General features: G+C 39.5%; 1 protein-coding gene across 5 annotated transcripts in view; it reads left to right on the top strand.

Annotated features, from left to right (window-relative positions):
- The first annotated feature begins 106 nt into the window (after nt 1–106).
- Nucleotides 107–13142, top strand: part of ARMC1 (armadillo repeat containing 1) — a 31018-nt gene continuing 17982 nt past the window's right edge. Inside the window, exons 1-4 of one of the 5 annotated variants that reach the window (XM_035569464.2) lie at nt 114–575; nt 2507–2588; nt 3082–3282; nt 7322–7413. In XM_035569464.2, the coding sequence (XP_035425357.1) occupies nt 3109–3282; nt 7322–7413 (266 nt within the window). In that variant the 5' untranslated portion in view covers nt 114–575; nt 2507–2588; nt 3082–3108. Of the gene's footprint in view, nt 576–1105; nt 1233–2186; nt 2589–3081; nt 3283–7321; nt 7414–13142 lie in introns of those variants that run through there. The other 4 variants (XM_035569460.2, XM_035569462.2, XM_035569463.2 and 1 more) reach the window with 4 other exon arrangements.

Raw genomic sequence — 13142 nt, 5'->3', positions numbered from 1 at the left:
GCGGCGACCTTACCCGGCAGGCAGCGGGAGAGGAGAGGCTCCGCCCCCGGGTAGTGTCACGTGACCCTTCGGCGCCTATAAAAGGGGCTGCGGGGCAGCCGCCATTTCCTGTGCGGCTGGAGGTGGGGCTGATATGCGGGGTTGTGATGCGGGAGTGAGGGGAGGCGGCTGTGTCTGTTTCTTGTGGAGTGAACGGAGCCCGTAGCGCGCCCTCCCTGAGGAAGGCTCCTCGGGAGTGTGGGAGGTGTCGGTGCGGGAAGCGCCGAGCGCTCGGTTTGTGTGCTGGAGATTTTGTGGCGTTGACCTGACGCCTCGGCCCTGCCTCACGGGCTGCCGGCGCGTCCTGCCCGTTAACGGCGCTCCGAAGCTTGCGGCTCTGGTGGTCGTGTTGTTTGTGTCTCACTAAAACGTCCCAGAAAGGATAGAAAGTGTCGCCCTGCCTAAGCGAAATGCTGGTGTGGTAGCGCACAGCGAGCTGCAGGGGGCACGCTGAAATACCTTCCTGTCAGGGGTTTGCCGAGGTATAGGCCGGCTCAGAAAGAAAAGGATACCTTTCCCAGTGGTGGATCTAAAAGGTACTTATAATGTTGAGAGTTTTACTAAAATATGAGACGTGAAAGTTAAGGGCGAACGCTTTAGACCTCAGATAGCTCAGCTGTGCGGAGTAGAGCAGTAGAATGTGAGAATGGAGAGAACTTTACACCAAGTTTTTTTCTCTTTGTTTACTTAAGAGGAAACAGACTTTAACCTTATTTGCTAAACAGCTTTAAGTCTGTTCCTGATAAATTCACGAGTGGGACCGGTGGGCTGGGGGCTCACTGCTTTGTGCTTGCTTTGAGTGCGGGTAAGTGCTGTATTTCCATGTAGCTCAGGTTTTAAGCAACACGGAAGTGTCACTGAAGTACGCTTCGCACTTTACTTCAGCGGTGAGCTCCGTTCCGTTTCTATGCAGTAGAGACGCGATGTGCCCCTGGCCGCTTCCTAACCCTCACCCTCGGCCCTCTCCGGACTACAACTCCCGGCGCGCACAGCAGCGCCCCCGCCATCCAATAGCGCCTCCCCCTTCAACAAGGCGCTCGGCGAGTGGCTGAGAGGCGCTGCCGGAGGGGCGCCAATGGGCTGGCGCGGCGGCGCGGGGTGCGTGCGCGGCGGGCGGCGGAGCGGAGCGGGCCGTGTGCGGCGCCCGGTGCCCTGGGAGGGCGATGGGGGCCCGGGGCTGAGCCCTTGCGGCGGTACGGGGCCGGGGGGGCTCCGGGGGCCGGGTGGAGCCCTCGGGGGGAGGGCGGCGAGGCCCTCGTGGGGAACGGGCCCGGCGGGAGGGGGAGGCCGCCCCCGCTGCCGCCCCCAGCGCCCCGTGAGGGCCGGGGGGGCTCCTCTGCGGGCCCCCAGGCTGTCGGTGACTCCATACAACTTTTTAAGCATCTTAATTGCATTCTTCCTTAAAAACGTCAGGGCTCCCAGCTCTCTTAAACTGTGTGTTGGAGGTGGTGGAGGAGTAAGAGCTTGGGTTTTCGTCTCGGTTGTGGTAGAGAGAGGGAGGAGGGTCTGGGGAGGAAATGAGCGGGGCCTGATGGGGTAGGATTTGGGTAAAGCTGAGCTCTGTGCTTTTTTCAGGGGGTTAAGAAAAATAAAGGCAAAAGGGGGTGATCAGTGTGAGGAGGGGGGTGGGAAGGAAGCGATGCTCAGGGCACAACTGGAAGTCACAGGCTTTTGTTAGCATCAGGCTCACAATGGACCGGAGTTTTAGGCTTTAAGTTCACTTGGCAGCTGTGGGATGTAGTTAGTGCTGAGCTTGGTAGAGACTTTTTAAACGTTTAGGGTTGTCTGTTTTGAAAATATGAAGTAGTATTACATGGAATTGTAGCTTCCAGTGGATCTTTTTTGTAGTTATAGCTGAGAAAAAGAACCTGGAGATTAACCACTGACCTTTCACACTTGCACTCTCCTGAAAGCGGGGCCAGTGATGCGGAAATTAGCAGCATTTTTTTCCCTATGTGAAAATGGTTATAATTTCTGGCAAAATGCATCTTTGTGGTTGTTTTTGATGAGTATGGTTAATTTGCCTTGCTGAAAGGTCTACTCTCAATAAGAAAACCAGATAATGCTTCAACAATATTGTTTGTCTGGGAAATTACGTGAAAAGTGTGTGACCAGATCCAAATTTAATTTCTTTCCTCTTTATGCAGAGGAGAAAGGAGAACACAAACTAACAATGTGCCATTATTCATGCTTTTGAGTCTTCAAAAAAAAATCAGTTGTGTGAGTTTGTATGGCAACACCAGGACCACAGCTTGTGTTCAGCAGTTTCAGAAGCACGTGATCAGCCCTTTGAAGCAAACTGTTACTTTGCACCACCGCATAGGCCTTCTCTTCTGAGTAAACATATGCTTTTGTTGCCTGTTGAGTAGTTACTCTTCATTAAAACAGCTGTGGAATCTGAGACTGTCAAGCTAATGTGTCTCATTTGAAATTTTGATGCGGTGGCTTGGACTTCGATTGGAGCAAGGCGTGACCTGGTTGTTCCCCTTTTATTGAAGGAGAACTAGTGAGAAGTTACGAAAAATGCTCTAAGCCCTTTTCACCTTTGAGTGAGTATGGTCTTATGCTAGTTACTTGGCAAATACAGATAAAGTAATGATCACTCTGCTTGATGCAGGGTTAATCTTTTGCAAGCTTTTTTGGTTTATTTTGCTGTAAAATGAGATTATCGCTAAAGGCACTCTGAAGATATATATTTTGATTTTACGTGTGTTTATACAGAAGGGTGTTTGTAGATTTGTAGGTTGCCTAGCCGTGAGAAAACTATGGGTTTCTTCAAAATCTTTGTTAGTACTGTAAAAATATTAATATACTTTTATATATTATTTATACACATGTACTCAAAGGTTGTCTAGTCTAAAAAGAAACAAGTCAAAATATTATTAACCAAACCTATCTGTTCTCCACGTGGGAAATTTAGATCATGTCCTTATGAATTGTTCCTTTTTTGGTACTCTTACACAATAATAATGCACTTGTATTCTTGCCTCATCTGTGATATAACTGATGATAACCATTACTAATGCAGATTTTCTTCAACAGGTATTTTGTACTTGTGGTGTGGGAAAAATGAATTCTACCATGAGTGAGGAGCCTGATGCGCTGTCTGTAGTGAACCAACTGCGAGACCTAGCAGCTGACCCCTTGAACAGACGGGCCATCGTTCAGGACCAAGGATGTCTGCCAGGTCTCATCCTGTTTTTGGACCACCCCAACCCTCCTGTTGTTCACTCAGCTCTCCTAGTAAGTGTTCTGGGGAGATGTTTTTGTCATTTGGACACTTTGCAACTTTGTTACTATGTCTTTAAACAAGTGAAAACTGTAAAAGCTAGAATCTGTCCTTATGTTAAGTTGTCTTTATACACTTTTTAAAGAGAAGCATGCAATTCAAAAATTATTTAGCAATGAAGCATTATTCCAGGGGAATCCATGGTTGTTGGAAGAGGTTAATGTGCTTTGCATTTTTCCCCTAATACAGCCATTTCACTTTTGTTGTGGAGGGAGGTAAGCACCCATAATATATATATTTAAGATAAAGCTGTGGAGTTTGGTAAATACACACACTGATTTGATATTCACATAAAAAAAGGATCATAAATTATAGGGTAATTTAGATTAGAGATGACTTTCAGAGGTTACGTAGTCCAGTCCCATGCTCAAACTGAGACTAATTAGATCACAGCTCAGGGTTGTGTCCAGTTAGAGATTCTGTAACCTCTCAGACACCCTGTTGCAGCATTTCACCATTCTCATAGGATTATTAGAACAAACAAAAAGTCCTGCTTGTTCCACTTTTTTGTTCATTTCATCTCGTTCCAAGTCATAAACACTCAAGTCCTAATTTCTCATCTTAAATCCAAATTCTAACTATAAAAACTGTATCTCTTGCTTAGAAACAGGACAAATAAAAGTCAGGGTTTCCTTAAAAGTCTAATTCTCACAAGGAGATTTGTTATGCTTTTTTCCATATTTATGTCATTATTGAATCTTAAATGAGGTGAAACTAAAAATAAAGAGCTCTGACATTACATTAAATTATACTTTTTTTATACCAGTAATACTTACCCATGCCGAAATCGTTTTTTTCATTTGTTTTACTTTCACAATGGATATTAACGAACTCCTTGGAATGACTCCAGTGTCTCTGATACTCTTCAGGGTTCAGGGAAGGAGGCCCCATAATCCAGGAGATGTGTCCTGCCGATTGGTTTTCAGGTTAGCCTTGCCATAGTGTTTGCTGGACTCTAAATCTTCTTCACTAGAGGAGTTTTGAGTTGAGGTTATGGTTCTTGGGAATATATTTCATTCTTTTTCATTAAAATGTAGGTTCCTTAGGTTGTGGTCTTAAAAGAGGATCTTGTTTAGGTGTCTCAGTCTTTTTTTTTTTTCCTTTGCTCGTGTTCTCACTGTCTGATTTGGTAATGATTCTGTGATCATGTTGCAAGAATTAACCCTACATAAAAAGAAGCGACTTTGTCAGATCTGTGAGGGCTAATGCAGTTCACAGTGTGATTCCACAGCCCTGGATATTGCTGAAATTGTGTGGTATGGACATCTAGTTGGTGGGAATGGGAGACAGTTGTGGTTTTTCATTTAGTAACAACCTACAGGTAGATTAAGTTAAGAACTGAGATTTAGAGGAGACCACCTGACATTCCAGGGCCCTGGCTGCAGTCAGAAATTGAGCAGTTTACTATGAAAACAAGTTTTTGCCTGCTATCCAGACTACTCGTGTTCACGAGTTCTTGAACCTCTTAGATTCGGTAGCTTTTATCTAGTCTCCTTCTTTTGATACTTTTCCATTCTGAAATGTGAGTTCTTCTGTTTTTGTTTTTCTAGCCATCCGTTCCAAAAGGTGCTTCCATTTGAATGGGAGTCACTAAACGTAATGATTTTCCATTAAGATTGTACCCAATAAAAGGATGTACAGCACTGATATTAAATGGCTCATTTTTTTGTGATTCCCATAGTGGAAATTATAAATAATGAGTCATAAACCCTATTTAACTCTTTGATATGTTGTGGGATCCTTCAGGGAGGGTGCTCTCTTCCCCAGATCCAGTTTTGGCTCAGTCCTTTCTTTGATCTGATCAAGAAGGGGTATTTTTTCTGCTCTAGTTTAATTCCAGGATTCTTTTTTTCTGTTGTGGTACATTTTACATGCTAAAAGGCTGTGAATGTTTTAAATCAAAATCAGAAGTGACCCAGGTCATACTTCCTTCTAAAATTTGGACTAAAATTTTCGACGACAACACTCTGAAGTTAAGCAATTGCATTAACACTTCAGGTGTAATGATAAAAGACACCTTTGATGTTTCAAGATTTACAACAGTATGCTTGCATTCAAGTATGGAGATAGGTCTGTTGATTATGTTGAAATTCTTCATGAGCTGAAGGCTGACATGGCTGAGTATTTTGCTGAACAGAGGCTGAGCTGAAGTCCATGATAGTAATCTCATGCTTCAGTAGACTGCAGTTTAGAAGTGTAAATTATCTGACTCCTTTGAAGGTGCAGACGTTTGCATCTCCCATGGAGCTGGGAAACAGGTAGGAGGAATTCCTCATGCTGAAAAGCCAGGTCACTAAAATTGTTCCGACAAACTCGTCTTTGGTCCTGTTTTAGTGGGAACTACATTTGTATACAAAGGATAAGTAACAGATGGAAAAGACTGTCTACGTTTTAACTTAATTAGCTGTTAAGGGGAGTTTCTTTATAAAAACATTACATCTTGCTAAATTGCCTAAACGAACTTAAAAATATGGGAAACTTTTCCCACTGTTGAAGATACTTGCCTTAACATGGAAGTTAGGAGTTAAAAACTGTTGTTTGGGTATTTGCCCGTAGTTGGAAAGTATTCAAGAAAATACACAGCATTTATAAACTAGATACTGATCCACATCAGGAAATAGCAGGAATCACAATTAGAATTAGTACTGTGCCAGACAGAAGCCAGACTTTCTGAAAAGGCCGTAGAATGGTCTTGAATTTTACCTAGTGTGTGCTAAAGATGATTTAGAAAGATGGGTAATTAATTCTCTATCTCTGAAGGTATTAAGGGGCAGGTTATTTTTAAACCAGCTAGTGAGCGGCAGAGCTATTATGTGACTTTATTTAAGTCACTATAGTGTGCTGCTTAACCTTGCTATCACAAAACTAATTTTATAACCTAATTTAATTTTTAATATAAACTAATTTTATAACATTTGTGAATTGCAAGATTCTGGGTATGCAGTTCTTGCACCTACGTGAGTAAAGCAGATTGAAGCACAATGAAAATACACCTCCGGAAGTTCCTTCTAAGAAAAGTTTCTGTCAGCACCGAGTGTAGAGAGATGCCTCATGAAAAGGACTTGAAATTTCAGCTGGGAGAGTATTATCTTAGGAGTAAAGAGAGTTGGCTGGGCTCAGCAATGTGAAGTTCTGCAAAGAGTTAATGACGAATAAATCCATGGGCAACAAATATGTGTTAATTCCCAGTTTAGGTAACAGTAGCCTAAACAGCTGAGTGCTACTTCTTATTCTTGTACTTGCATGGAGCAATGGATAACTTCAACATTATAGGTATGTTAAACATTATAAACCTTTTTCCACTATTAATGTTTCCAGTATTGCAACTAGTTTTTAGAGACTTATTAATGTGGTAGAGCTCTGTTCCTGGTGATGATTTTCTAGTACTGGGTGAGTCCATAGAACTGATGGAAGTTATATGCTTTGTGTATAAAGAATTGCATTGGATTTCGGAACATAAAGGTGTTGGTTGGAAGGGACTTCTGGAAGCCATTCCCTTCTGCTTCCTGGTTGAAGTGGGACTGTCACCAGCACTCAGGTCAGCTCCAGATTTGTCTCACTGATTCTGTAGTCCCACTAGGTCATCGTTTCAGTGTTGAACTACCTTCATAGTGCTTATCATAAGTTCTGATCTAAGCTTCACAAATGGCAATTTGTTTGCTTCCCCTTGTTCCATTGTATGCTGCTGTAGAGGAAAGCTTGTCTCAAGCCATCTTCCTAAGTGCTCTATTAGTAGTTGTAGGAAGCTGTTAGATGGTCCCTTAGATTCCCTTAGTATGAGAAAACCCAGTCTTTCAACCTTTTCTTGTAGATTAGATAGTCTATGCTTTCTGTGAATTTGAGAATAAAGCAACTCTTCTAATGTTCACAGTAGGTGGTAATATTCTGCCTCTTCTTACTGGAGGTGACATTGTGAATGTTTTGTGGGTGCAAACTGATAAAAATGAATGATAATGTACTGGAAATATTGCTGATTTGTCCTCTTTATTTTAGGCTCTCCGCTATTTGGCAGAGTGCCGTGCCAACAGAGAAAAGATGAAAAGTGAATTGGGTATGATGCTCAGCTTACAGAATGTAATACAAAAGTAAGTTTATGATGGGTTGTTGGATCCAAAGACTGTATAAATGTAACATTCTGTTGCAAAGTAAAATTTCAATCGTGATTTTGTATAGTGAATTTTTAATAGTGTTCCTTCCTGTTGAAATTGTGACTGCTAGCAATTACTTGTCTTCATTTTGCAGTACAGCAAAGTAATTGGATCATAATATACAGGAAATACTCATTTGAAAGTCCTTTGCCAAACAACAGTTTTCTTGCTCTTGTTACAAATAAGTAATTTGTTCTCTTCCCTTTAGGTCCTTTTGTAACCTCTTCCATCACTTTATAAGGGTGCCGTGCCCCCTGGTGTATTTAATGTAAATGGTTGGCATCCGTCACATTTGTTCTTTGAATCCCACTTTTGGGAGGGAAATTGTATATGCAATTTATTTGTTTTGATGTGTTTTTGAAGGTTTGTACCTGTAGTTCTGTGTTGCGGAAACATGTTTTGGTGGTGATGTAGAAGTTAGTGAGGTTTGTAGTGGTCTCTAATTTCTTTGTAGAAATTACAAAGTGTCAGCTGGGTTCTCTCTCTTAAAATATGGTACAGTTAGTTTTCGTTAAGGTTACTAAACATTGAGTCTTTAAAATACTGGATGATGTATGGATACATGCATGCTAGAGATGATACATGTGTGCACTTAGGATGAAGTAAGATGAATCATTAGCAAAAAAAAAAAAAGCCAAACCAAACACAAAAACGACTCCTTCAGAGGTCAGTCTGTCATACCAAAAAGTAAATTTGCTGTCAAGTAATCAAACAGGTGATTATTTTACACACAATTTGATGGTGTTGTAGTTAAGTAGACATAACTGTGAGGAGGGAGGAGAAAAACCTGCTGCACAGAGATGTTTCAGAAGAATGTGTAAAACAACTTAAAAAAGGATGAAACACAAGTGAACTTGCATGTTAGAGGTTCAAGTAAAAGCTTTCAAATGTTTAATATGTTAGTTGAATCTCTAGTGTAAAGCTCATAGTATAAGCTTGAAGTTTCTTTGGGAGAGAACCCAAGGCTAGGTTCTGTTAGTTCCTTCATCCTATAGCCCCATTATTTTTTTGGTGGTGTGTGTTTTGTTGTCCTCCTTCCCTCCCATTGTCAATTTGACCCAGCTGGTCTGAAGGTTTGAACCTGAAAAATCGGAAGGGAAAGTTTCCTGGTCTGTTTACAATTCCTGTGTGATTCAAAACAAGAGATTTAAACTCTTTACCTTTAATACTTCATTAGTTCTACCAAAGCTAACAACGTTATGTATTGGCAAGAAATTCAGCTAAAATGTCATCTTATCCACCAGGTACCCAAAACACAAGGATTTGAAACAAATGTCTTAAATAGGAAGACGAACAGAATGACTAAAATTCAGAAGCAAACAGTTCTCAATTTCTTAGTGCAGTGTATTATACCTTTTTTGAAACGATTGGCTTTCCTAATAGTGTAGATTAAAAAATGGAATTAAGTCTTACAATATCGACCATTTTTAAAGACAGGTACAATTAAGGTAAAATACATGGAAATCTCTGCTTGCTACTTTATAGTAAAAGCAAGAACTGAAAAATTTAGGTAGTATTAGAAGTGTTTCAGCCAAACTGCCTTTTAGTATAGATCAGATGTCTATTTAGACTACAGTTTCTTAGCATTTTATGTAATCCGCAAGAAGTTGGTGAAAGGGGAATGGTATTTATCAGTTTCTGTAGTTAACAAGTATTACTCAAGCAACAGTCATAATTAAAACTTGTGTTTAAAGAAGTTTATGGAAATTCCTTAAACAGCATTTTTTTCCATGTTTCAATTTCAAGGACCAAAAGAGTGTTCAGAAGTTCAGAAACTTGCAGAAGAAGAGAGATAAGTCAAACTGGGAATCTTGTAGGTGTTCTTTTTTTCTCTAGAAAGCTCTTTGGCAAGATTAAGAACATACATTTGATTTGTATGCTTGTAACATTTGGAACGTGTGAGATGATGAAAATTTAAATACATAGCATCTTCAAACACAAGACTTTGTCATGTGCTTGTCAGGATTTTAGGCTGTAATGTTGACAGGAAATGCTGAAACTAAGTTTTGTATTGCCTGGAGAAAGATGGTAAAAAAAAAAAAAAGTGCTGAGAAGATAGATGAAAATTATTTGTGTCACAAAAAACAATGGTTTGGGGTGGTTTTCTTTTTTGCAAAGTCTATAGGGTAGAATGCTAGGTTCTCTACCTTCACATTTGCTCTACAAAATGGAGAATGTTTTCTGATGTGATTTCAGTTTTGCAGAAGAAATTGTAATCGTTTGAACTGAAACTAATCATTAATAAGTGCAATAATAAATGCTTTGTTACTGACTTCAGTAGTTTCATTCCATTGTACGTACTTTCCAGAATCTGCATATCTAGCTCATCACTCTCGTCTGAAGTCTTCTCATTATTTTCACAATTTAATTTGCATTTTAAATATTTTTTGTGACATGTTATAAAAATAAACAGTTAATACTGAAATATGAATTCATTATGCTTTTCCAGTTACTAAACAGCCCTTTTGATTGAGGTGGAAGCCTGCATCCTCCAGACCAGAACCTGTAGTCACTGGCCCTTTGCTCTTGATGGGTTAAAAGCAACCTGTGGTGTGAATTTTGCCCTTTTATCAAGGGCATTTAATGCTCACCATTCACTTTCATTGATTTCTTTTACCGAAATAATAGGCAGTAGCTTTCCACGTTTAATACTGAACTGTGGCTGTATTCTGCCATGGGTGGAGTGGTGTTATATCTTTTGAAGCAGCGTGCCCAAAGAGGCAAGGTACAAACAGGGTAGGTGTCATACTTTAGACTTAAGCTAATACAGCTCAGCAGTGAACTGACAAACACTGTGCTTAGGAAGCCATGAGTTTGTTTAGAATTACAATTCTGTTCTGTTTTCTGTTATGTTCATCCTGAAATGAGGGCTTCTCTCAATGTGTGAGTGACTTTTTATTATAAGCCTTGAAGGTATTGAGACCTCAGGGTCAGGAGTGGAATTTCTTGATGGCTGTCTGTGTAAACCTGCCCGAACTTAGGCAGCCTAACAGATTGAGGATTTAGAATGGTTGATATCACCAACTGGAAAATTGCTGGTTTGTTAATTACAATTTGTTGTATGAGTACAGTGGAGCCTCAATCAGGCCAAGAACCTTTTGTTGCAAGTAATATACAACCAATGGAAGGGAAACAGCACGTATTTGGGCTTTTCATCATGACCATGAAGCACTATTTCCTTCAGAAGACTGCTTAGAATGAAAGTGGAAATTGACTGCCACCTGTTTATCTGATAAGTACATCAGATTTCTGTAGTGCATCACAGAAAACAGACAGGAAATATTTATGAGACATCCCAGTTTAACTGTAATTCTTTGAGGCACCTTCATGTCTCATTTCATGGTTTACCAGTTCCCTAGTACCCTCTGATCAGCTTTTTGATACTAGTTTACAGTAACTATTATAGCTCAATTGTGAAAGATCATTTTGCTTAAAATGAAGGGTCAGCTGACCGCATTTCACTTAAGGAACAAAGGATAGGTTTTAGGCTCACAATGACTGATTTTTCAAGATGTATGAATACTAGGTTTTGTGAATAGAAGAGTAACAGATTTTAGAGGCTGGAGCTTATAGACTCTAGAGCAGAAATATGAAGTGTCAGCTCTGAGGAGTACAGAATAAAAACTTGAAGGGAGTGATATGTATTTAGGATGTTTTTTCAAACTGAACTTGATTTGCAACTTGTATGACTGAGATGCTTCATATGAAAGGCTTTATACACTTCTGTATTTTCTAGGACGTATGAGGAGCAGTTTAGGACACTTTAAATATAAAAATTTTTCTTCTATACTTGCTGATTTTTGCGTGATCAGGGAGGATTTCTTATTTGTTCTTCCACACCTGCTTAGTTTTAGGTGAAGTTTGATGCATCTTTTCTTTCAAGTGTTTCAATCTAGAGTAATAAGTGTGTTGGAGAGAAATCAGACCTTTAAAATCCCTACCTGGAGGATTCCAAACATCTTTTTTTCAATGACTAATCATGACTTGTTGCTATCAAATGTTTATCACTCCCTTGCCAGGTGATTGAGTACCTGTAAGTGTATAAGTGTTTTTTTAAATAAAAAAGGAGAGATTGAGGTTCACTGGAGATAGTGTTTCAATGTATTTTAGTAGTTAGCAGTTATGAAAACTGGTTATACTGAAACTGGTTTAGTTGCTGGCTTTATGAATTGTATGGAGCACTTAATGTGTCCGTATGGACTTTATAAAATGTTATTAGCTGCTTCTAGAATTAAAATTAATTAGGGTTTATAGCCTACAAGGAAATACACCAATTTGTGTTCAGAGGGAAAGTGAGTTTTGATGGACAGTAAAGGTCAAAGTTCATAATTTTTCATAATCTTTATGAGGAGCATAATGGTACTGTTTAAATAGAACTAACATGTAGTCTAAAAAAAAGACGAGGAGTCAATATACTGAATAGGTCTTATTATGGCACGGCAAATTACTGAGAGTAAAATTCCAATTACTTAGCTAAAAGAGCTTTTCAAGATAGTCTTCCTTTGCCAGGGTGTCAGATTTAACAAGCTGAACTAAATCCAGTGCATTAATCAGCTCTTCCAATTTATTACTTGCCTAAGAAGATTAGGGCAATTAATATGTGCTTAATTAGAGTCCCTTGCAGATATGGTAAAATACATGCAGTCTATAATTGCTGACTTCTTACTCAATTTTAATTTTTGGTAGTCTTAATTACTTAGACTTTTTGAAAATTTAATTATTCGTTGAAACCAGCAAAGTTTAAATTTATGGTGTCTGACAAACAGAAAAAAATCCCCACAGAGTACTTCAGGTAGTATTTGCTGAAATGAGAGCAGTAGGGATGTAGTGTCACAGTAGCTTTGCTATTTTTGTTGTCTCACATACTTCTTTGTCTCCTTTGTGGGAAAGGAAGAATGACTGGGGGAAGGCAGGGCAAAGGCCATGTATTAATTAGCAAGAAAGCAAATTACATATTTACAGGGATATCTGATGATGGAGGGGAAGTTGCCATATTATAACTGGCCACAAGATAATACTTTGTATAAAATACAGCTAAAAAAATCTGACAACTTTTCACGCTTACTACATTTATATATTTATATTATTGGAATGCTTAAATTCTGATGTGAAAATGAGACGAATAGCTTTTACAGACTGTACAGATATTTTTCTGTACATGAATCAGTAGTTTTATAGTCCTTGGTATGTTGTGTTTTTTTAACATCAAAATGGAGAAATGGCTGAGGATTGGGTAATGGGAAACCTGATTCTGTTGCATGGTTATTTTTGTACTGTACCATACTTCTGATGCTGAGAAGTTGTTTTTCTCTGGAAGACATGGTTATGTCTAAATATTCCTTGAGCATAAGGTTACAAAAATTTTGTGTTCAGAAATGATTTAAAGTGTACCACCTGCACCTTAAATTCCTGACCTGGAAATACACTCTATGCTGTGTTACCTTCCCTGTTATCTTTCCAAGCCTACTTTACCTACTTTGTTATATTTTGTCTATTAGAAGTTGAGTGCTTCTATTAAATTACACTTGGGGCATTTCTTTGGGCTGTGGGGTTCCAGTCTGTTCAGTGCTGTAACAATGTGCTTGTTAATAATAGATGGTCACGGCAGGAGGGTATCTGCAGGCTGTTTTATTCAGCATTGTTAAGCAAAATGGCTAAATATCCCA

This window comes from Cygnus atratus, chromosome 2, assembly GCF_013377495.2.
Source record: "Cygnus atratus isolate AKBS03 ecotype Queensland, Australia chromosome 2, CAtr_DNAZoo_HiC_assembly, whole genome shotgun sequence".
Lineage (NCBI taxonomy): Eukaryota > Metazoa > Chordata > Aves > Anseriformes > Anatidae > Cygnus > Cygnus atratus.
The sequence above is the reverse complement of the archived record's forward strand: the minus strand, read 5'-3'. Positions and strand labels throughout refer to the sequence as shown.